The 21,178-nt window shown below is 39.5% G+C and overlaps 4 protein-coding genes across 6 annotated transcripts in view; all 4 read right to left on the minus strand.

Moving 5' to 3' along the window:
• Positions 1-267: 267 nt before the first annotated feature.
• On the minus strand, positions 268-2,794 carry LOC116160974 (zinc finger protein 729-like). The gene is made up of 2 exons (XM_031474130.1): positions 2,240-2,794; positions 268-2,191 (listed from the first exon to the last, which is right to left on the minus strand). The coding sequence occupies exon 2, from the start codon at positions 2,171-2,173 to the stop codon at positions 530-532; it is 1,644 nt and encodes a 547-aa protein (XP_031329990.1). The 5' UTR covers positions 2,174-2,191; positions 2,240-2,794; the 3' UTR covers positions 268-529.
• A 2,746-nt stretch (positions 2,795-5,540) lies between these two features.
• On the minus strand, positions 5,541-6,785 carry LOC116161501 (zinc finger protein OZF-like). The gene has a single exon (XM_031474858.1). The coding sequence runs from the start codon at positions 6,783-6,785 to the stop codon at positions 5,541-5,543; it is 1,245 nt and encodes a 414-aa protein (XP_031330718.1).
• Positions 6,786-9,772: 2,987 nt separating this feature from the next.
• LOC116160976 (nuclear receptor corepressor 1) overlaps positions 9,773-21,178 on the minus strand; it is a 36,981-nt gene continuing 25,575 nt past the window's right edge. The window contains exons 5-6 of one of the 2 annotated variants that reach the window (XM_031474132.1): positions 18,512-19,622; positions 9,773-12,365 (exon numbers count right to left, since the gene is read on the minus strand). In XM_031474132.1, coding sequence (XP_031329992.1) covers positions 10,598-12,365; positions 18,512-19,622 — 2,879 coding nt within the window. In that variant the 3' untranslated portion in view covers positions 9,773-10,597. The remainder of the gene's footprint in view (positions 12,366-18,511; positions 19,623-21,178) is intronic. The other variant, XM_031474131.1, reaches the window with a different exon arrangement.
• On the minus strand, positions 14,256-16,308 carry LOC116160977. Of its 2 annotated transcripts, none has more exons than XM_031474133.1 (4): positions 15,787-16,308; positions 15,121-15,742; positions 14,970-15,072; positions 14,256-14,917 (listed from the first exon to the last, which is right to left on the minus strand). In XM_031474133.1, the coding sequence occupies exons 2-4, from the start codon at positions 15,209-15,211 to the stop codon at positions 14,590-14,592; spliced, it is 522 nt and encodes a 173-aa protein (XP_031329993.1). In that variant the 5' UTR covers positions 15,212-15,742; positions 15,787-16,308; the 3' UTR covers positions 14,256-14,589. The 2 variants fall into 2 exon arrangements, with proteins under 2 accessions (XP_031329993.1, XP_031329994.1); XM_031474134.1 differs by having other exon boundaries at positions 15,121-15,223; positions 15,269-16,308.

The following is a 21,178-nucleotide window of genomic DNA, read 5'->3' on the forward strand; positions in this document are numbered from 1 at the left end:
CATTAATTAACACATAGGTTTAGAAATATGAATAGTATCAAGTTTAACGTCGCGTTTAGTTTATTAGGAGTCATCAATAGGTTCTGATCACTCCTTTTGCTCTAAAGCGTTCGTTTATTGGTGCACCAGAAAATCTTGATAGCAAATCGACCGATAAATGGCACGAATGAACTCCTACGTTGCGTAATCGGTTGTTTTATGTGTTGGGACGTGAGGGAATTGAATGAAATGCTACATTTTGTGCGTCAGAAGACAAAAACAACTAAAATATATTACTCAAACAAAAATGCGATACTAGAGAAACCTTCTTCTGGACGAAAACCCCTGCATAACCCCCACAAATACATAGAATAAATTAACTACGGCAACAAATTGCGAGAAAATACACAAATATTATACGATAAAAATCTGGTAATCGAATCAAACACAAAATTCAATGCCTAAAAGCAGAGAAATGGACGCGTAATATAATGATTGACCAGAGTATTGCAAATTAGTTACAATGTGCAGTTTATTCAATGTCATCAGACTACAATAAAGCATTAACAGATGTTTCCTTGCAGATCTTGTGTGTTAAGAGATGTCTTTTAAAATTGGATATGCGATCGGTCACATAAAAACACTGTGCACATTTAAAAACATTTGATATTTTGTGTATTAGCAAATGTTTTCTCAAACTCTGTTTGACACCGGTTGCATAATCACAGTGGGCACATTTGAAATCCTTCGTAATCTTGTGTGCGGTTACGAAATCGCACTTCACAGTTTTGTGTGTTGCGTGATGTCTTTTCAAATGGCATTTGTAATTGGTTGTGTAATCGCACTCGCTACATTTCCAATCCTTACAAGTGTTGTGGTGTTTCGTCGAACTGGATTTACAGTTGGTTGCATAACCACACCGACCACACTTTAAATCCTTGACATTCTCGTGTGTTAACAAATGGTTTTTTAAACTAGATTTATACTTAGTTGCAAAATCACACTGTGCACATTTTAAATTATTGAAAATGATATGCGTCAGCAGATGATCTTTAAAATGAGAATTATGATTGGTTCTATAATGACACTGATGACATTTTAAATCATTCGCAGGCTTGTGAGTCGATAAATGTATTGTCCAATGAGATTTGTTATTGGTTGTGTAATCACACAGCCCACATTTTAGTCCACAGATTAACTGGTGTCTCAAAAGATGATTTCTCAATTTGTATTTGCTCGACGTTGTGTAACCACACTGGGTACATTTTAAATCATTGGAAATATGCGTTATGAAATGTTTTTTCAAACAGCCTTTGCGTTTGGTTGCATAATCACACTGAACACATTTAAAATTCTTAGATGTCTTGTGCGTTAACAGATGATACCTAAAATATTTTCTGATGCCGGTTGCATAATCGCATTGGCTACATTTTAAATCCTTTTGCATATCCTGATGTTTTAATAAAAAATGTTTTCTCAAAGCAGATTTGTCATTGGTAGCGTAATTACATCGGGCACATTTGAGTTCCTTAGTTGTCTTGTGTGTTAGCAAATGTTTTCTCAAACTCCATCTGACATTGGTTGCATAATCACAGTGGGCACATTTCAAGTCCTTCGAAGATTTGTGTACCAACATGTGCATTTTTATTTTAGATTTGCAATTGGTTGCGTAATCACATTGGGCACATTTTAAATCCTTGATTAGCTTGTGTGTTAAATCATGTTTTCTTAAATTGGATTTGTAATTGGTTATATAATCACACTGGGCACATTTCAAAACGCTGGAAGTATCGTGTATTAGCAAATGTTTTTGCAAATTGGATTTGGTGTTAGTGGCGTAATCGCACCGACCACATAGAAAATCCTTGACGTTATGTGTTAACTGATGGTACATCAGAAGGCGTTTATATTTGGCTGTGTATTCGCAATAGTCACATTTAAAATCATTGACAGTCTTGTGTGTTAACAAATGCTGTCTCAAACGGCGCCTGTAGTGGGATACGTAATCACACTGGTCACATTTAAAATCTTTTGATCGTTTAGAATGTGCTTCCAAATTAGCTGTTGCATTGCTAATATCATTATGTTCCCTCTTGATTGTATTGGAGACATAATTGCTCAGTAAAACCTCTTCAGCAATGAATGCAGTTACTGCTTCTTCTTGTTTTATTTCAACTTTGACAATGGCAGACATTTTCACCAACGTTTTGATCTAGAACATCACTACTTTCGGCAATTGTAGCACAAACTACTTACATACCCTCACAGGAATAGGTATGACTTCAGCATCAGTCACAAATCGTAAGTCATTTACGTTGCATGTGCTATGGAGAAACGAAAACTTGACGCAAACTCGCAAACAAGAAAGTCCCTAGAAAACAACACAAAAACACCAGCCATATGTTGCTTTCTTTTATTATTTTAATTAAACCAAAAATCCCCTAGGTTATTTACATGCATAGATGTCACAGTATCGCCCGGCACCATAATCCCGGATATCTCAAATCTAGCAAAGCAGCAACAGCAAGCACACGTCCGCCATACCTGCAGGCGGCGCCGGTGTCTTAACAGTACTTCAATTCACAATAACATCTCTGGTATCTCATTTATTGCCGAATATCCTGAACTCCCTCTCGATATATTACCAACTCAATACAATGCAACTGTATTAGGTAGAACTGTCAATAGAATAAACACCGAACGCAACAATACAGTCAAGCGCATCAGATCCATTGCTACAAATGTGGAATACCTTATGTGATTACTGGCACGTGCCAGAACTGTCGCAAATGCGAATCCGAGAAACTAACAGGCCGATTACTCTCTTCGCAAGTTTTGTCCTCTTTACAAAAACTAGTCACGGGAAAATTTGGTCAACGTGAACCATTAAAAGTAGAAATACCATCATGAATCCCCAAAGAAACTAGAAATTATTGGATCAGGAACTTAAAACGATGTTAAATCGAGACACAATAGAACCGTCTCGCAGAGGTTGCTCTAGCCCGATGCTCCTCGTCCCAAAGAACAATGAAATTTGTAGATTTTGCGTCCGACAATAGAAGTCGAAAGGAACATGCATATCCACTTCTACATATTCCAGCTATCCTTGACAAATTAAAAGGAGCCAATTTTGAACAAAATGCCTTTTGGGCCGATTAACGCGCCTGCCTGCAAAATATTAGAAAAATGATGGTTTGCTGGAATTGCCTTAATTTTTGTTTTTATTGCAACCGTCCACAAATAAACCACAGCTCAGTTTCTACATATCAGTCAATTACTAATATAAAAGAGTATATTAACCTACTCACTTGCAAGTAGGTAATTGTTCATTTCCTTAATAATGCATGCTTTGTAATACTATAAATAGGTACTTAATAAGATAATGGTAAAATAAACATGTCTTAGAATCACTGTGGAAAAATTCTTGACATATGCAAAATGAGTATCACACTAAAAGTTTGTAGGTAGCTCATTATGTTCCCAAAACGTTTCTAAAACATTTCCAATATTTTGTTTTTTTTTAAATCTGAAATCTTGTGTTCTAAACGATATGTTTTCAGTTGTGATTTGTTCAGGTCAATCACATTTGAAATCTGTCTTGTGCCTTAACAAATGTACTTTCAAGTAGTATTTATTATTGGTTGCGAAACCACAATAACCACATTTTAAAGCCTTACCAGTTCTGTGTGTCAAAAGATGCGCTTTAAAATGGGAAATATTACTGGTTGCGTAATCACACCTGTAACACTTGAAATTCTTGGAAGTGTTATGCATTAACAGATGCTTTCTCAACTTGGATCTTCCGTTGGTCGCGTAATCGCACTGAGCACATTTCAAATTCTTGGAAGACTCGTGTATTAACTGATGTTCTTTAAAAGTGGATTTGTTATTTGTTGCGTAATCGCACTGGCCACATTTTAAATCCTTAGAAATCTTGTGCGTTAAGAGATGTTTCCTTAAATTGGATTTGTCATTCGTTGCGTAATTACACTGGGCACATTTTAAATCCTTGACAGACGTGTGTGTCAACAGATGGCTTCTAAAGCAGGATTTCCCATTGGTGGCATAGTTACACTGGGTACATTTTAAATCCTTCGAAGTCTTGTGCGTTAATTGATGTGCTTTAAAATTAGAATTGAGATTGGTTGCGAAATCACAGTGGTCGCACTTAAAATCCTTGACAGTCATGTGTGTTAACATATGTTTTCTCAAATTGTATACGGAATTAGTTGCATGATTGCACTGTGCACATTTTAAATCTTTGGTGGTTTTGTGTTTTATGTAATGTCTCTTCAAATAGGATTTGTTATTCGTCGCATAATCACACTGTCTGCATTTGAAACCCTTGCTAGACACATGCGTCAACAAATGTTTCCTCAAACTAGATTTGTCATTGGTAGCGAAATCACACTGGGCGCATTTAAAGCCCTTGTCCGATTTGTGCGTCATGCGATGCCTTTTGAAATTGAATTCTTTATTGGTTGCGTAATCACACTTGTCACATTTCAAATCCTTAACAGTCTTATGTGTGAGCAAATGTTGTTTTAAATGGCATTTATAAATGGCTCTATAATCACAGTGGTCACAATTCAAATATTTGACGGTCCTATGTGTTAACAAATGTTGTCTCAAATGATATTTATACTTAGCTCTGTAATCACACTGGTCACATTTAAACTCCTTAACGGCTTTGTGTGTTAAAAGATGTTCTCTCAAATGGCACTCGTCATTGGTTGCGTAATCACATTGGTCACATTTAAAATCGTTTGGCATTTCTAGTGGGTTAAAATCTTCAAAATTATATTTCACATTGGCATAATCAACATTAACTTCCTGTTTTATCATAATATCGGAGATGTCATTGCAAAATAAAGCTTTCTCTTCCACCAAGGCATTTATTTCCTGCTCTTGCTTCATTTCAACTTTAACAATTGCGGACATTATCACACTTGGAACTGCAACACCGGGAAGCGCGACCAAAAAACTATGCACTTACCTCAAAGTATAAGAAACGGAGAGACATGGCACTCCCATCAATTAAATAATTTAAACGTAGCACGTGAAGAGAACCTGACGCAAGTGCCAATAGGAAAGTCCCCCAAAGGCGTTTTCGATTTGTAAAACTCGTGTTGCACCAGTGCAATTTTTAGTTCTATGGTTTTACTCATACTAATATACAGTGTGTCACATAAAAAAAATTATAAAATGATAATAGTTTAAAATTGATTGTACAAATATACCTATAGCAAATTTCGTGTATATTAGAATTTTTTCGCAATCCCGCTTCATTGTACGCCAGTTGAGGTTAGATATTTCGGGAAGAGACAATCTCGAACGAGGGACCAGTCACCCCTCCCAGGGGCGAGGCCCTGCTAACAAAAGTGTTTAAGAGATTCTTTACACGGTTATGGGTGACCTTGTGAAACAGTAAAGGAACTTCCAAAGGATTTAGAAGGCTCCGGAGGTTCAATTAAAAACCGTTTTTAGATAGATTTTTGGAAATTAGTTTTTATTAAGGAACTGTGTCGAAATCAACCAAAATTGCGATGTCCACATTTAAATCACTCAGCTCCGTGTTGTCGCCCTGTATGTTTCCCTAAATTAGTTTTCCAGTTCGTCGTAAACTTGCACAGTCCGCATTTAAACTTCTTCAAATTGTAACATGCCGTAACGTGCCGCCTCAAATTCTCTTTCCATTTCGTCGTAAAATTGCAACGTTCACAAATAAATTCCTCGCTCGAACTGTGGTAGACCTTCACGTGCTTGTTCAGGCTTGGCTTCCACTTGGTGGAGAAGTCGCACCATGTGCACCTGAATTTCTCCAAACTGTGGTGGACTTTCACGTGACCCAAGAGGTTTCGTTTCGATGTCGCTGCGAAATTACACACCTGGCACGTAAAATCTTCGGAACTGTGACGTAGTCTCACATGCTTGAGTAGGTACGATTTTAATTTGGTGACGAAATCGCAATGGGGACACTCGAAATCGTCCACCCCGTGATGCGACTTGACGTGACCGGTTAGGTTTATTTTCGTGTTTGTAACAAAATGGCACTGTTCACAATGGAACTTCTCCGCACCGTGACATATATTCACATGCTTTACCAAGTATATTTTCGACTTTGTGGTGAAGTCACACTGTTTACAATGAAAGGCAACCAAACTGTGACAGTTTCTTATGTGACCGCATAAATTTGATTTCCAGGTGGTGGTAAAGTGGCACAGTTCACAATTAAATTTCTCGGTTCCGTGGCGTCCTTTCGTATGTCGAATTAGGTTTTTCTTGCATTTAGTGCGATAGTCGCACTGAAAACAGTTAAATTCATTCGAATCGTGATGTACTTTAATGTGGAATATCAAATTTTCCCTACATTTTGTAACGTAATGACATTGTTTACACGTGAATTCTTCTAAACTGTGGCGTCCTTTCACATGTTTGGCTAAATATGCTTTTCGTGTTGTCGTAAAGGCGCACAGTACACATTTAAAGTCTTGTGAAAAGAGATCTTCTTTCTTTAAGTTGTGTAAGAAGTTCTTGTATTGTATTTGGCCTGAAAGTTTCCGATAGTTAAAATCGATTGTTGGTTCACAATTTAAGGCGGTTGTGTCAGCATGATTATTCGAATGGACAATCTCAGGAGAACTGGGCTCTTTGTTTATGTGAAAATCTTGTTGGGTAAGAAAGCACTCAAGTTCGTCTTCATATTCTACTTTAATTTCTCGATCAACTTCACTACAAGATAAATTCATACCTTCTTGTGGTTCTTCTTTAATTAGTGGCAGGCCTAAAGTGGCTGCTCCGGACATACTTACAGTACACAACACAGATCAACAAAATTATCCGGTGCACAAGTAAAAGGTAAACAAATAGTTAAAATATAACCAAACAATCGATATAGAACTACACAGAGAATCATTTGAACTACTTTGATCGTTTGGGCCTACGGGTAAAGTTTGTTTAATGGCAAATTCGTTATGCCCAGAGGTGGGTATAGTGCAAAGGGTTGTAGTGTACTTAAACCCCTCAGGTTCTACGCTAACTTCACAGTACAGTAACACGGAAATAAATTCATCATTCAATGGCCACCGGAATAACTATTCCCTCCAAAAACTAACCAGACCCCGCTCAAGTTGAAATCGAAAACAGCTCGTGATCGAACACAAGTACAATAGGGAAGAGACAAAATAAAACACTAACTGGACAAAAAGCGTAAACCTGTCTACTCTTCAGTCGCGGTGCACCAAACGTCGAACGCCCTGTATAAATGCAACCATTTGACTCACATATGTAGTTAGAACGCACTCGGTACTGTCTCATAAGTCTTTTAAATATCTGTAGTGTACTTAACACTCAGGTTCTAAGCTAACTTCACACAACAAGAACGCGGAAATAAAGTCAACCCGGCAACGTTTAAAAATGGCCACCCGAATGACTATTCCCTCCAAAACTAAACGAGATCCCGCTTAAATTTGAAAAGTGGCACGTGATAAAAAATCTAAGGCAGGGCCCCCTTACGTCTCAAAAATGTATGTATCATCGTAAGTTGTGTATACAGGGTGTAACCTAAAAATGAAAAGTAGTAAGAAGAGAGTTGTTCTGGGATAACCGTGAGCCACTGCGCGTTTAGCCGTGGAAAATCTCGAGCAAAGTAAACCACCTGTGAATTACCATAGGGTGGATTTTGTATTGTGTTGTTCAAATTCGCATTGAGTCGCGAGAGAGTTAGCATGGAACTGTGAGAAAATTGGCATCGAACCGCGAAATAGATACAATGAAGCGGTCACCTTTTCTTCACCGTGGAGTTGTTTTTATTTTTATGCGAAACTCGTGAAATTTATCGCACGGCATTTTAAGTATTGGTGGTACAGCTCCAATAATCGAGTGTGTATTAGTCGCATATAGTAGCGAAATTGAGTACGTGTGAAACAAATTAAACTCTAAGTCAAACAAAAGCGAATGGACTTATAATAAAAATACGTAACGTGATTCGTCGCCCATCTGACCGGTAGATTGCGGGCAATTATTTTTTACTGACATTGACGCTCACCTGAAACATCTAATACGGACTCACGGGCTTCAAATCAAAGAAGCCATTCATTATACGAACTCGTCCTTCAATTAGCAGCTCAATCAAAATGTTAACTCAAGCAGTTTCTACTGTAAAGATACGAAAAAATAAAAAGTGCTTTTATTCCGGGATTCGATGCGCATCGCTGCTGAGAGTAATTAGCTAAAATAAATAGGTAAACATATGTATATGACTTTCGAGGGACAATTACTTTTGTTTGACAATAATCAAATTTGTAGCTGTAATTAAAAGAGGAGCGTGATGCAGCTGTAGAATGTTAAACCGGAACGGCACAAGAAATGGCTGCCGGGGCCATATTGGATCCATAATTTTTTATCTACAGGGAAGGTCGGCGTACTTCCTTGTGGTCCCCAGATCCCCAAACTCGGTCTCCAGAAACTGCTAGGCAGAATGAAGCCGAACTCTTAATCCATAACACGAAAAAGATGCTTATCCCCTACCTTCCTTGTGGTCCCCAGATCCCCAAACTCGGTCTCCAGAAACTGCTAGGCAGAATGAAGCCGAACTCTTAATCCATAACACGAAAAAGATGCTTATCCCCTACCGAATTTTTTTTAATCAATAACCCAAAATAAGATGCTTATCCCTTACCGAATATACCCGTCATACATGAACGTTTAACTGCTCATTACAATCTGTAGGGTTTTGGCGCATTAATTCAGCAAATTTCGAGCCTCACCTCAGATGCTACGTGGAGGAAAAGCTGAAAAAACGCTACTGGTAACCTGTTTAAATTTCTCCGAGTAGATTATCATCTTGATTGCTGCTGATGGATTCCTTCCAAGTGTTGTTGTGTAACACATTTAGAGACCCCTAAAAAGCGCTCTAAAGTGACCTGGATAAATATGTACTGTTCAAGAGCACGATTGAGGAATTTGGACCTTTGCTTTTGAACACAAATGTCATGATTTAAGCTTCGATTTTACAGATCCCCAAACTAAGTCTCCAGTAACTGCTAGACAGAATGGAACAGAGATCTTAATCCGTAAAAAAAAAGATGCTTATCCGTTACCGAATATGCATGTCATGCGTGATCGTTTACTGGCTGCCAAATGCGATATCCCCTTAAAAAAAATCCTTCAGAGGCAGTTTGTCGTAAATAAATTCTGAAAAAACGCTACTGACAACCTGTTTAAATTTCTCCGAGTAGCTTAGTTCACATCATCTAGATTGCTGCTGATGGATTCCTTCCAAATGTTGTGTAACACATTTAAAGACCCCTAAAAAGCGCTGTAAAGTGACCTGGATAAATTTGTACAGTTCTAGAGGACGATTGAGGAATTTGGACCTTCGCTTTTGAACACAAATGTCATGATTTAAGCCTCGATTTTACAGATCCCCAAACTAAGTCTCCAGTAACTGCTAGACAGAATGAAGCAGAGATCTTAATCCGTAAAAAAAAGATGCTTATCCGTTACCGAATATGCATGTCATACGTGATCGTTTACTGGCTGCAGAATCAGATATCTCCTTCAAAAAAATCCCTCAGAGGCAGTTTGTCATAAGGAAAAGCCGAGTAGATTAATTATCGAATATTGTTGTAATCAAGAACCTAAAACAAGATGCTTATCCCTTACCGAATATTCCTGTCATACGTGATTGTTTACTGGCTGCTGAATGCTTTGTTATTCTTGATATGATACGGACGTGAATGTGAAGTCGTGGCTCAAACCAAACCATTATCGGAATGAAAAACGCTTTCAATCAAGATCCAACTGATATTCATTTATTTCAACAAAATAACAGGTCCTTAGTTGAAAGTTATAAACTAAAAAAATCGACAGTGTACACACATGATTTTGGAAGCATTTTCTTTTTTACAGTGTACAATTAGTTCAGTCATCATGGAACGTAAATAGTACGTACCCGAGATGCAAGCGTAGATTGTAAAGACAGTATACTGAAACGTAAATAAAAAATTCACAGTTTATGTACAATATCCCTTACAGCTATAATTTCATTAATTAATTATGTTTTTTTTACGTTCATTTACATTTCCAATAAAATAATTCGCATATTCGGCGATACGTACCGTAATCCGAGAGCGCCCTCACGTTACGTACCCAAAGATAAAATGTCGGTAAACGTAATAAAAAATAAAAGGAGAAATTGTAAAAAATTTGCCTTTGGAAATGCAAAAGTTGGACAATTTATACACATGCAACATTTCCGAAGAGATGGAATTCCTTCGCAAATATTTAAAAATCGTAGATATCTACCTAACCTATATCCGACTCATAAATATACAGATTACAGTTGTATTTACAATTAGTCAATACCTACAGTTAAAATATTTTGTATCTACAATGTAATTAAAATAACTAAATGGACGCTACTTAATCCAGCTTAGCGCTTGCGGTGAGCGTGGACAGTTTTAAGTAGTAATCGCCGGACAACGTGGAAAATCACTGGTGTAGGGGACGTGTCGCGAACTGTCGGAAAAATCTCACAAGCCGAATTTGCATTTAAACCTAACCTTAAAAAATATCACTTAGACAAATTATTTACATTGCTCGAGCCACAGTCGATTTAATCTTCGTCCGATAACGGCTCGTACTGCGCCGACAGCAGCGGTTTGGGTTCGGTATTTCGAGAGTTATCGTTGGCAGTGTTGTCCGTTTTGTGTGCGACGTAAGGGTACGCGAAACCGCCGGCCGGCTGACCGCCGACGAATTCCTCGTGCTTCTCCTCGTCTATGACCATATCGCCGGGACTGTCGTTCCTCTCCTTGTCCTGCCCGTGGTGAGGATCCTGCGACTCCTTCTTGTCGTCCTCGGTGCGCATAACCTCGACGATGCGATTTTTAACGTAGTCCAATGCGGAGATATGCGACTGGGGCTGCTGGTACCGTCTGAAGTTCTGCTCGGACCAGTGGTTCGTCTCGGGCGGCGAGACGGGTTCGACGTGGTACTTCTGCTGCTGCGCTATTCGGATGATCTGCCGTTCGTCCTGCTGCGGCGTCGCCGAACGCTTCGACTCCTCCTTCTGCTGCTGCTGTTGCTGCATGCGCCTCTTCCACTGCTCGTTGATGTTGTCGGCGTGATGGTAGTAGCCGGCCTGTCGCGTGTTAAAGTCGTGACTTATCACCGACTCGGCGAGCTCCTTGATCGTGAGGGTTTTGGTGGTCGTCTCGTTTTCGAGGTCGACGCTGATCACGGACGGCGAGCGCTCGCCGTTGTTGTCGGGCTGGGGCGGGGGCGGGTCCCGGTGAAAGCTCTGGAATAGGCGGTCGCCCGGTCGCGGCGGCTCTCGGTTGTTCGAGACCACCTCCCGTCCGCCTTCGGCGACTTGATTGATCTGGTGCGTTATAATCGCGTCGATTAGACTGGCCGCTGTTAATGTGGAGGAGTCGCCTCGAGACGAAGCCTGCTGATGTCGAATTTGCTGCTGTTGTTGCTGCTGCTGCTGCTGCTGTTGCTGGTGGTAGGCACGTCGTTCGGCTTCCAGGCGTTGCTGTTGTCTCAGTTGCTGCTGATGCTGTATCATTTGGAAGCGGTGAGGTTGCTCGAGTAAATTGTCGGCCATTGTTTTTCCCAGACCCTCGTGAGGCGAGTTGGGAACGGGTAGGTTGGGCTGTTGGACTGCGACGTCAACCAAAGAGCTGAGCGCTTCGTGACCCGGGGGATAGTGCGGTCGGGTATGGCGCTGAATCACGCCTTGGCGTTGCTGCGCTTGCTGTGGCGGGGGCGGAGTTCGGTGGGGGCTCGACGTCGCGTAGTACTGCGGTTTTTCATTGCGTCGCCCTAGCATTTGCTGCGAGGTTATGTAATCGTTCATAATTATCTGGCGTGAGCTTAGCTGTTGCTCCACCGAGTAAGCCGGTTGTCGATATTGGGGTTGGTAGTTTGCGGCTTGGGGCGGAACGTTGTGAGGAATCGGCGGTCGTTTATTATAATAGTCGTACATTCTCTTGTCTTGCATGTGAGGAACGTGGATGGGGGTACCCTGCGTGATGGAACCCATCTTCGGTTCGGGCGTCATCTGACGCAGCAGCCCCTCGTACCGCGGCTGGCTAATGATGGGCGTGCCGAGCGTGATCGAACCCGCCTTCGGATTCGCGAGCTTCGGACTCGGCAATTTCGGCTGCACCCGCGGAATTGTCGAGACGTACACGGCGGGACTTTTCCGCTCCTGGTGGTAGCCCACGTAAGCGTCCGACCGATGAATTTGAGCTTGGCTCAACTTCGCGTGGCTCGGCGGGGGAAGCTCGCGCGGTTTCTTAATGCTCAAATCTAAAGTCTCGGGTTCGCGATTGTCTTGTACTTGAAATACAACCAAATCGTCTCTGAAACATTTCCTTCATTCAAGAAAAAAAATTATTGTCATCGTCAATAGGATGTGCGCGAAGCGCCCCCACAAAAGATTTTAAGTTAAATACCAACTAAATTTTGCTGACGACGTTTAAGGACGGCATACTATTCATGAGAACCAATAGAGGTCGCCACTGACAAATTGCATTGTAAAATCATATCAAACTTTGAGAATGACTCCTGGGCTTATACAATCATTTTTTAGCTTGGTTTTTGAATACATTACTCTAGAGCGACTGTATAAAGGTTTTACTAAAAAGACAATAATTACTACAATATTGCTAAAATAAGAAGGCACATTTTATATTTTATTTTAAGCAATTGTTGAATTTTAAAGTACAGTATAAAATCACATTCACTTTCATTTAAATCAGTTCACTTGTATGGAAAGAAAAAAACTAGAAAAACATTTGGAACTGATTACTTCTTGTACATAACCTCTAAAACAATTGTTTATTATGGAATTCTTACTTTTGGAATGTTTCTTGGAGGTAAATGTTAGGAAATACAGGAATTGGTCATTTTTATCTCATTACACAGGATCATGGTGATGATACTACAAGTGAAAGTGAAGGAGCAAGTCTAAGCGGTTTTAGTAGCTCTGAGGATTCTGATGAAACTTATGTTCTTGCACAGAAAGACAATAGGAGAGTTAGGATATCCAACTTTGTAACAGAAGTGGTACCTTTTTATTCTGAGGAAGAGTTTAGGAAACATTTCCGTGTTACTAAAGATGCATTTGCAATAGTGCATGGTAAATTAGTAATGTGTAATCGGTATTAAATGTTTTACATAATTGTTTGTGTGTAGATGCAGTATCTTCTGAAATAAAAAGTGTCATTGGAGGTCGCCAAATGATATCACCAGAAACAAGTATTCTTATGTTCTTGTGGTACCTTGCAAACCAAGAAACCTATAGACAACTTTCTGACCGATTTGGTGTTACTGAAAGTAGTGCACATAAAATAATTGCCAACATTGTAAATATTATTGTTAACAAAATGAAAAACTTCATACAATGGCCTAATGAAGTGGAATGTGTGGATATTGAAAAGAAATTTGCCAAGGTGAAAAACATACGTAACGTTATTGGAGCTATTGATGAATCACATATAGAAATATGTCGCCCTAAGGAACATCAAGTGGATTATTGTAATCGCAAAGGTTACCACAGCATTATTTTACAGGGAGTGGTAAATAGGGATAAAGTCTTTTTAGATGTATATTGTGGTGAACCCGGTTCAATGCATGATGCCCATGTTTTACGTAAATCCCCCCTATACAGTGCAATAGGAACAGAATCACCTATATATAATAAATATTTATTGCTGGGTGATTCAGCATATCCAACACTACCGTGGTTGATGACACCCATTAAAGATAACGGTCATCTAACTGAACAACAGCACATATATAATTATGAACATTCATCCACACGTATATGTATTGAAAATGCCTTTGGGTTGCTAAAGGGTAGATTTCGTAGATTACGTAAATATGACAATATTAACATTCAATTTATCGTTAAATGTACTATAGCTGCATGTATAATTCATAACATTTGTATATTACATAACGATTCTGGAGAAGATATGGTAATAATAGAAGAAACTTTGTAAATATAAATTTAATCATATATATGTACCTATATTATAATAAACTCATTTTTTTTATTTATCATTATCACTACGTAATATTTTTAAATATTCTTCAAATGCTGTAATTTTTCTCTCTTCAATTTCATTCTTCTTCTGTAAAGCTTCAATTTTTTTTTCCTTCATGTCAGTCCTTTCAACACACTGTTTCTCTAATAATTTCAATTTTTCCTCATGTATTATCATTTTCTTTTTAAGATAGATTTCAAATGGGCTGACATATTTTTTTTTGCATTTTAAGGATGTTGATGTCATTGGAGATGGTGATGCTGCTCTTGATGGAGATGTTGATGCAACTGTTGGAGATGGTGTTGCTCTTAATATATTTGATGATTCCGTTGGAGATGGTGTTGAAATTGCTTTTAACGAACTCGATGTTTTTGTTGGTGTAACTGTTGAATCTGTTTGTGATTTATCTATTTCTAAAGCTACTGCTGTTTTGTTGATGCCTATTGCTACAGTATGGGGTGACGATGTTGATGGACTGTTGCCTAAAATCTCATCCATTTGGTCAAAGTACAGAAAGCGGGATGCTCCTCTTCCAGTTTTAGATTTATTATCTTTCTTTGATAGCTTTGTAGGTTCGAATTAAGTTTCGCCATTTCGTTTCACAAGATTTTGCATGTTTTTCGACACCTAAACTTATAAGCTCATTGCTAATTACTTCCCATACATGCTTTCTTTTTTTGGCACTATTGAAATTTTCTTTATGGGTTTCGTAGGCAGCAATTAATGCTAAAACTTCACCATTGGTCCAAGTGGCACGATCGTCCTCTGTTTGATTATACGGTTCGCGAGACGGCTTGTCTGTTGCTTCTTCTGTTTTGTTTAAATTTAGTGTCTCTTGTGTATTGTCATCGTTAGCGGTCCACAACAATATTTTCCTAAAACCGCCAGGTAAAAATGCTATAACATTGTAACTTAAGAAAAACATACTCATCATCGTATATACGATACATTTCATTAATTATGGGCACGGTTGGAAACTGCCCTGCTGCGTGCAATTCTTGAATGTATTGCCGTGTGAATTCATCATCATCTAAAATGAAATTTGTTATAGGTACAGCAATCTGAGTAAATTACTTACTGGTTAAGTTGAACCATAAACTTTCTTCTGAATGAGGCACTTCCAGAGTAAATACTTCAGAATTTAAGCAAAATTTAATCACCAAAGTCATAATTGCTAAAAACTTAAGAGGGAAATAAACAGGTTTGAGAATTGAGGTTATTATTACTGATTGCAATTGAATTGACGCAAGTGATCCACCTTTTTACTACAATCAGTTGCAAGTGATTTTGCGCTCAGTTAATAGTGGTGGGAGGTAACTGAATGCACAGAAAAAAACACGCTGCATTCACTTAAATCGATTGAAATCACTTCAATCACCAGAAACGAATACGCCTATTCTCAAAGATTTCATTTTTAAAAAGTTACATCAATCACAATATGGCAGCATTAGTGCAGATATTTATTTCTAGATGTCGCTAAGGTACAACTTAACTTGGCGCGCGTCTGTAAAAAATATTATAAAGGAACTGCTGCAGCCGATTATGATGTCATTGAGTACAATGAATGGTTGTTTGTCTAAAGACGAGTACATAAACGCGACCTATGCCAAAATTCCTTTCTCGGTTACTAAGATAAAATGACATTTGTGATTTGAATGTGTGTGGGCGACCCTCCGGAAAAGAAGACAGGTAGTTAAAACCTCAGAGTAAGAACTATCTTTATTTCTTACTCTGAGGTTAAAACCGTTTGGAAATTTTACACGATTGTGTAACGCTGCCCTTATCCTATGTCTATCCTACGGAGTGCATTTCCTAAAAATCACAGGGGTGCAAAATAGTTATTTATTATCTTCGTTGGCGCAGAGACCACATCTACTGCCCAAATTCTCCGGGTATGCTCAGGGGTAGAGATCATGGGGGCGGGGGTGAATTTTCAGTAAAAAAAAATATCAATTGCCCCGAGTAACGATTTTTTCGGCACGGTTAATTTTTTACTTCACTGCACCCTCGTAGCGCCGCCCCTGGGCATCCTCTTTCAATTTCGAGGGCAGAGATGGACTTTACGCCCCCGATAACCGCCGAGTAGGATTTCTCCAGCTTTTCATATAAGGAGCGATCAAAAAAGGATTGACAATCGAGTCGCCGATTTTCTGGGTAACCAAAAATTCCAAAGGTTGCTCGACAACGGGTCCGTGAAGTAAGCAGCACATTGAAGGCACAAATGTCGAGACTAGGTGGGTTGGTTAGTGCTTCGTTTGTGCCGGTTTGTACCGTAAAAAGTTTGCCAGCAAAACATACCGTTTGGAAATTATTTCAATTTTTAGATGTGCCGCTAATAGGCCTGTCATTGAGGATTTTTACCTGGAAGTAACTCGGGAAGTACAGAAATTTTGTATGCTTGAGTGCGTAGAACTAAAATTCATAATATGCACAATTCTAAACTTGCCGCCGGGGCCGCCATCTTACCAAGATGGCCGTCAAAAGCGGTTTTCCGCCGATATCTCCAAAACTGTACATTTTACGAGAAAATATGTGGTGAGCAAAATTAAAGAGACGAAAATTTCCTACATAAAAATGTAGTTAGCATATTTCCACTAAAGTTAGCCCTTGCGCAGAAAAGCAGAAATTTTTAATAACCAATGGCGTGTATTTTATCAAAATAATTCATTAATCATTTAATTAATTAATCAAATCGATTAATCATTAGTCTATGATCAATTAATTTTAAGTAACATTAGATTCTCTATTTACGCAGGCCTGACGGACCTGGCGGTTCGTTAATGTCTCTGTTTTCATTGCCGAATACGTTTATCCCTATTTCGGGATCAACGTTGGCTTCTTTGAATTCGTCGGATTCTCCTTCTTCAGTCGATAAAGGAATATCGATACATATTCCACAAATTACGTTTGTGCCGATTTGTGCTGTATCGCCAGGAAAATATTTTCCTGGAAGAAGTTATTTCGATTTTTAGATGTCTGTAGATGTTTGCTATAACTTCGCACACTTTTGTCGGCATAAATTTCGAGACTAGATTGATTGGTTAGTGCTACGTTTGTGCCGGTTTGTGGGGTAAAAAGTTTGCCAGCAAAGCATTGCCTTTGAAGGTTATCTCAATTTTTAGATGTTCTGGAAACCTTGTACACTTTTGTCGCTATACTGTTCAAACTAAGTATAATGTTAATGTCACGCATGGGTTAATGCTATCTTTGTGCCGGAATGTATAGTAAAAAGTTTGACCAAAAAAGGGAATGTGTGAAAACTCTCAGGCCGTTTTGAATAAGTATTATAGCTTTCACACAAGTGTAGTGTGTTTTTGATGACACTTTATTGTCTAATTTGTTGACAATTGTATGCCCCGGCGGCAAGTTTAAAATTGTGCATATTATGAATTTTAGTTCTACGCACTCAAGCATACAAAATTTCTGTACTTCCCGAGTTATTTCCAGGTAAAAATCTTCAATGACTGGCCTAGCAGAACCTCTAAAAATCGAAATAATTTTCAAACCGTATGTTTTGCTGGCAAATTTTTACGGCACAAACCGGCACAAACGAAGCACTAACCAATCCACCCAGTCTCGACATTTGTGCCTTCAATGTGCTGCTAACTTCACGGACCCCTCGACAACAACTCTTTTTTAATTGGTAGCTATCCATCTTATAACGACTCAAAACGGGGCATAGTATGAAGTATTAGTGAAAATAATGATTACAAATTGTAGGTATGACAAAATAAACAAAAACAAACAGTTTTTTGTAAATAAAGCAAATTCCCCTATGTATCCTTTAAATTCCCCACGTCAAAGAATTATAAGAATATTAACAAATGAACGTCAAAAATTTTATTTGCGATTTCGACTGCAGAGCGAGAGCAGAAGGGCTAAGTATTTGAACAAAAAAACATGCCTTGAATTTGTTGAATTATAACCTCTGGTAATAGTGCATAATCGGTTTTTGCGTGTACCTTTAAATGTAATTTAATCTATGTCAACCAGCTGTATTTTATCTCGTTAAAATAAGCAAAGGAATGTGCACAAGGTCATGGAAGCCAACAAAAGTAATTAAATTTAGAGTATACACAAACCAATTGCGTAAGTAGATAGTACCACCTACTCGCCACGATGTGGCAGCACCATTTATTTACTACAAAGATAATACTTCACTATCTTTCGATTTTAAAACATGCTGCGACCTCTGATATTTGATAGCTGAATCATGGTTGCCTCATTTCATAACTGGTTAAATTTTTTAATTCGTATGCCGTCCTTAATTGCTACACCCTGTATAAAAACATTTTTGATTTTTTAGTGAAGATCAGAACCACAATTTTTTGATTGATTTTTAAAAATCAAAACAATTTTTCAAAAAACATTGACCTTCAAAAAATGTAAAATTAGACATCCTTCATAGCGAAACTTCGCACACTATATTAGAATAATAAATTAGAAAGTAGAATCGTAGAATTACTCACCGATTGGAATGCTCTTGCTGAGGAGGAGGCTGTGGAACTTGTCCCGGCGCAGGTACTGGAGTAATCGTGGCGGCAATCAGCGGTGTTACCAGTTTCGTAATCGATATCTCGTTTCGTCCACCTCTCGGCGGCTGCATGTTGTTCAAATTGTACTCGCTGACGATCGTGACTTCGTTCGAGTCGTTGTTGAGGATCGAGGAGATCGTGGGCGTCATGCCGCTGGTCGGCGGATGCGGTTGCTGCTGCGAGCCGGCGTCCTTCATGAGCGAGAATTCGATCACGTTCAGCATGAGATCCTTGACGGTGAGCGGCGAGCTGTTCTGCCTCGGCTGGCCGTCGTTGTTGATGACGGTGATGGTCGCGGAGCTCTGGTAGTGATCGGGGGTCTGACCTTCGTCGGCGGTTTCCGTCGCCGACGAATCGTAGTCCTCCTTTTTGATGGGATGCTGCGGGATCTGCTCGGTGATCGTCGGGGGACTTCCGGCGCTCGCCGTGTCCGACGAGTTGTGATCCTGCATCGCCTCCTCGCAGCTGCTCGTGCTGCTGCCGCTCTCCTCCTCGTCGGTTAGCGTGGGCTTTCGGTCGCCCAGACACATCTCCAAATTTAAGCGTTTTCGATTGGCGGCGTAAAAATTTCGAACTTGCTGAGGCGGTTTGCTCAATCTCTCCCCTATTAGCTGCCAGTTCGCACCGACCTCGGTCAAGACGTTTCGCAACTGCCCAACCTCCTCCTCCGGCCACTCCTCCACCGGTCCCAAACGTCGTTGAAATCGGCTAAAGCAGGCCGAACAGCACTTGCTAACGCCGCTCGGCACGTGGAACTCGGCGAGGATCGGATCTCTGACATCGGATGGAAGCTCCATTAGTCGCTGAGGAAACGATCTTAACCGTTTGATTCGCCCCCTCGAGTTGGGGCAGTTGGGTAACGGGCAGTGGGTATAGCGGGACCTTACGCACTTACACCGGCACATGTTGCAAACGCGCGCACTCGACGGTACCTGATCCTCCCGAAGACCGTACAACGACGCGTGGCTCGGCATCAAAGGTCTCGACTGAAGCTGAGGGCCCAACTGGGACGCGCACACCAAACATTGACCCTGAACGGATTTATCTACAACAAACAATCAATTAATCACCACTCTTATTACACTCCGTTTGTTAAAACGCCAGCTAATGAAATATTCTCAAAGAATAAACCGAGCGTATGTTATGTATGTTTGATCTTCAAAAAGCGGATAATAAATATTTTATTTAATCACCAAAAGTGCTCCCTCTTACTGAAAACCTTTTTAATTATTCAATTCCGAATTAAAATGCATAAATGTTTGATATTAATTACGCTAACACATCTTACAGCGACCCATCGCAGCGCGATTGTTTTAAAATTTCGCCCCCCCCCCCCCTTCGAACAATATCGATACGTATTCTAACCCTACATTAATTAACTAAAATCGCCACCGAATCAAAACTAAATTAAACATGAGCGAGTACACAGCGGTATTCAAATAAATGATGTGGATACCGAAAGCGGAACTCAGCAGAATTTTATTTGCTCTAATGTACGTATCGGGGCGGTTCGAAAAAGTCGTCATCGCTAATTGCATTCGTTCGAAGAAACCGGTTAAGTTTTGCGTGCGTTACCGTGACGTGATGAACGCGTACGGATTTTCCATGCGAAAGAATCGCCTGGTCAGGTCTAATAATTATCTTGACGTTACCAACCCGTACGGATCCGTGCGATTCGGCTTGCATTTCTAAGAAGACAAATTTCTTGCACTTCTACGCTCCTGATACAAATAAGCTTTTGTTATTAGGAGATAAAAATGTACAGGGTGGCCAACTAAGAATGCGAGGTACTGTATCTGGGAACCTGTCCATCGTAGAGGCTTGCGGGAAAAAAATCTATTACTAAAACGGCCACGAGCAAAACTTGGAAAATATTTTTAAGTTTCTGAAATGACCGCTAGGGGGCGTAACTGCAATCTGGAATCTAAAGTCACTAAATGTAGAAAGTACCGCAATCATCCGCCATTTTTGGGCAAATTTGCTGCCAACTTAAAAAAATTGACAAATAAAATCTGAATAGCTGTCATATAACCTAACTTCATAGTACTGTCATGTTTTATAAAAATATATACAAACATCTCCAAACAGGTGGAACAATCCCTAACATTAAAGTTACTAGAATCTGGTAACTTCCGCCATTTTTGGGCAAAAATCATGCGTTCTCTCTCTAACACACGAGCCCAATGGATTGCGGTACTTTCTATATTTAGTGACTTTACTGGAATCTAAAGTCACTAGATATAGAAAGTACCGCAATCATCCGCCATTTTTGGGCAAATTTGCTACCAACTTAAAAAAATTGACAAATAAAATCTGAATAGCTGTCATATAACCTAACTTCATAGTACTGTCATGTTTTATAAAAATATATACAGATATCTCCAAACAGGTGGAACAATCCCTAACATTAAAGTCACTAGAATCTGGTAACTTCCGCCATTTTTGATCAAAAATCATGCGTTCTCTCTCTAACACACGAGCCCAATTGATTGCGGTACTTTCTATATTTAGAAACTTTACTGGAATCTAAAGTCACTAGATATAGAAAGTACCGCAATCATCCGCCATTTTTGGGCAAATTTGCTGCCAACTTAAAAAAAT

The sequence above is a fragment of the Photinus pyralis genome, unplaced genomic scaffold, assembly GCF_008802855.1.
Source record: "Photinus pyralis isolate 1611_PpyrPB1 unplaced genomic scaffold, Ppyr1.3 Ppyr1.4_LG10, whole genome shotgun sequence".
In the NCBI taxonomy this organism is placed as follows: Eukaryota; Metazoa; Arthropoda; class Insecta; order Coleoptera; family Lampyridae; genus Photinus; species Photinus pyralis.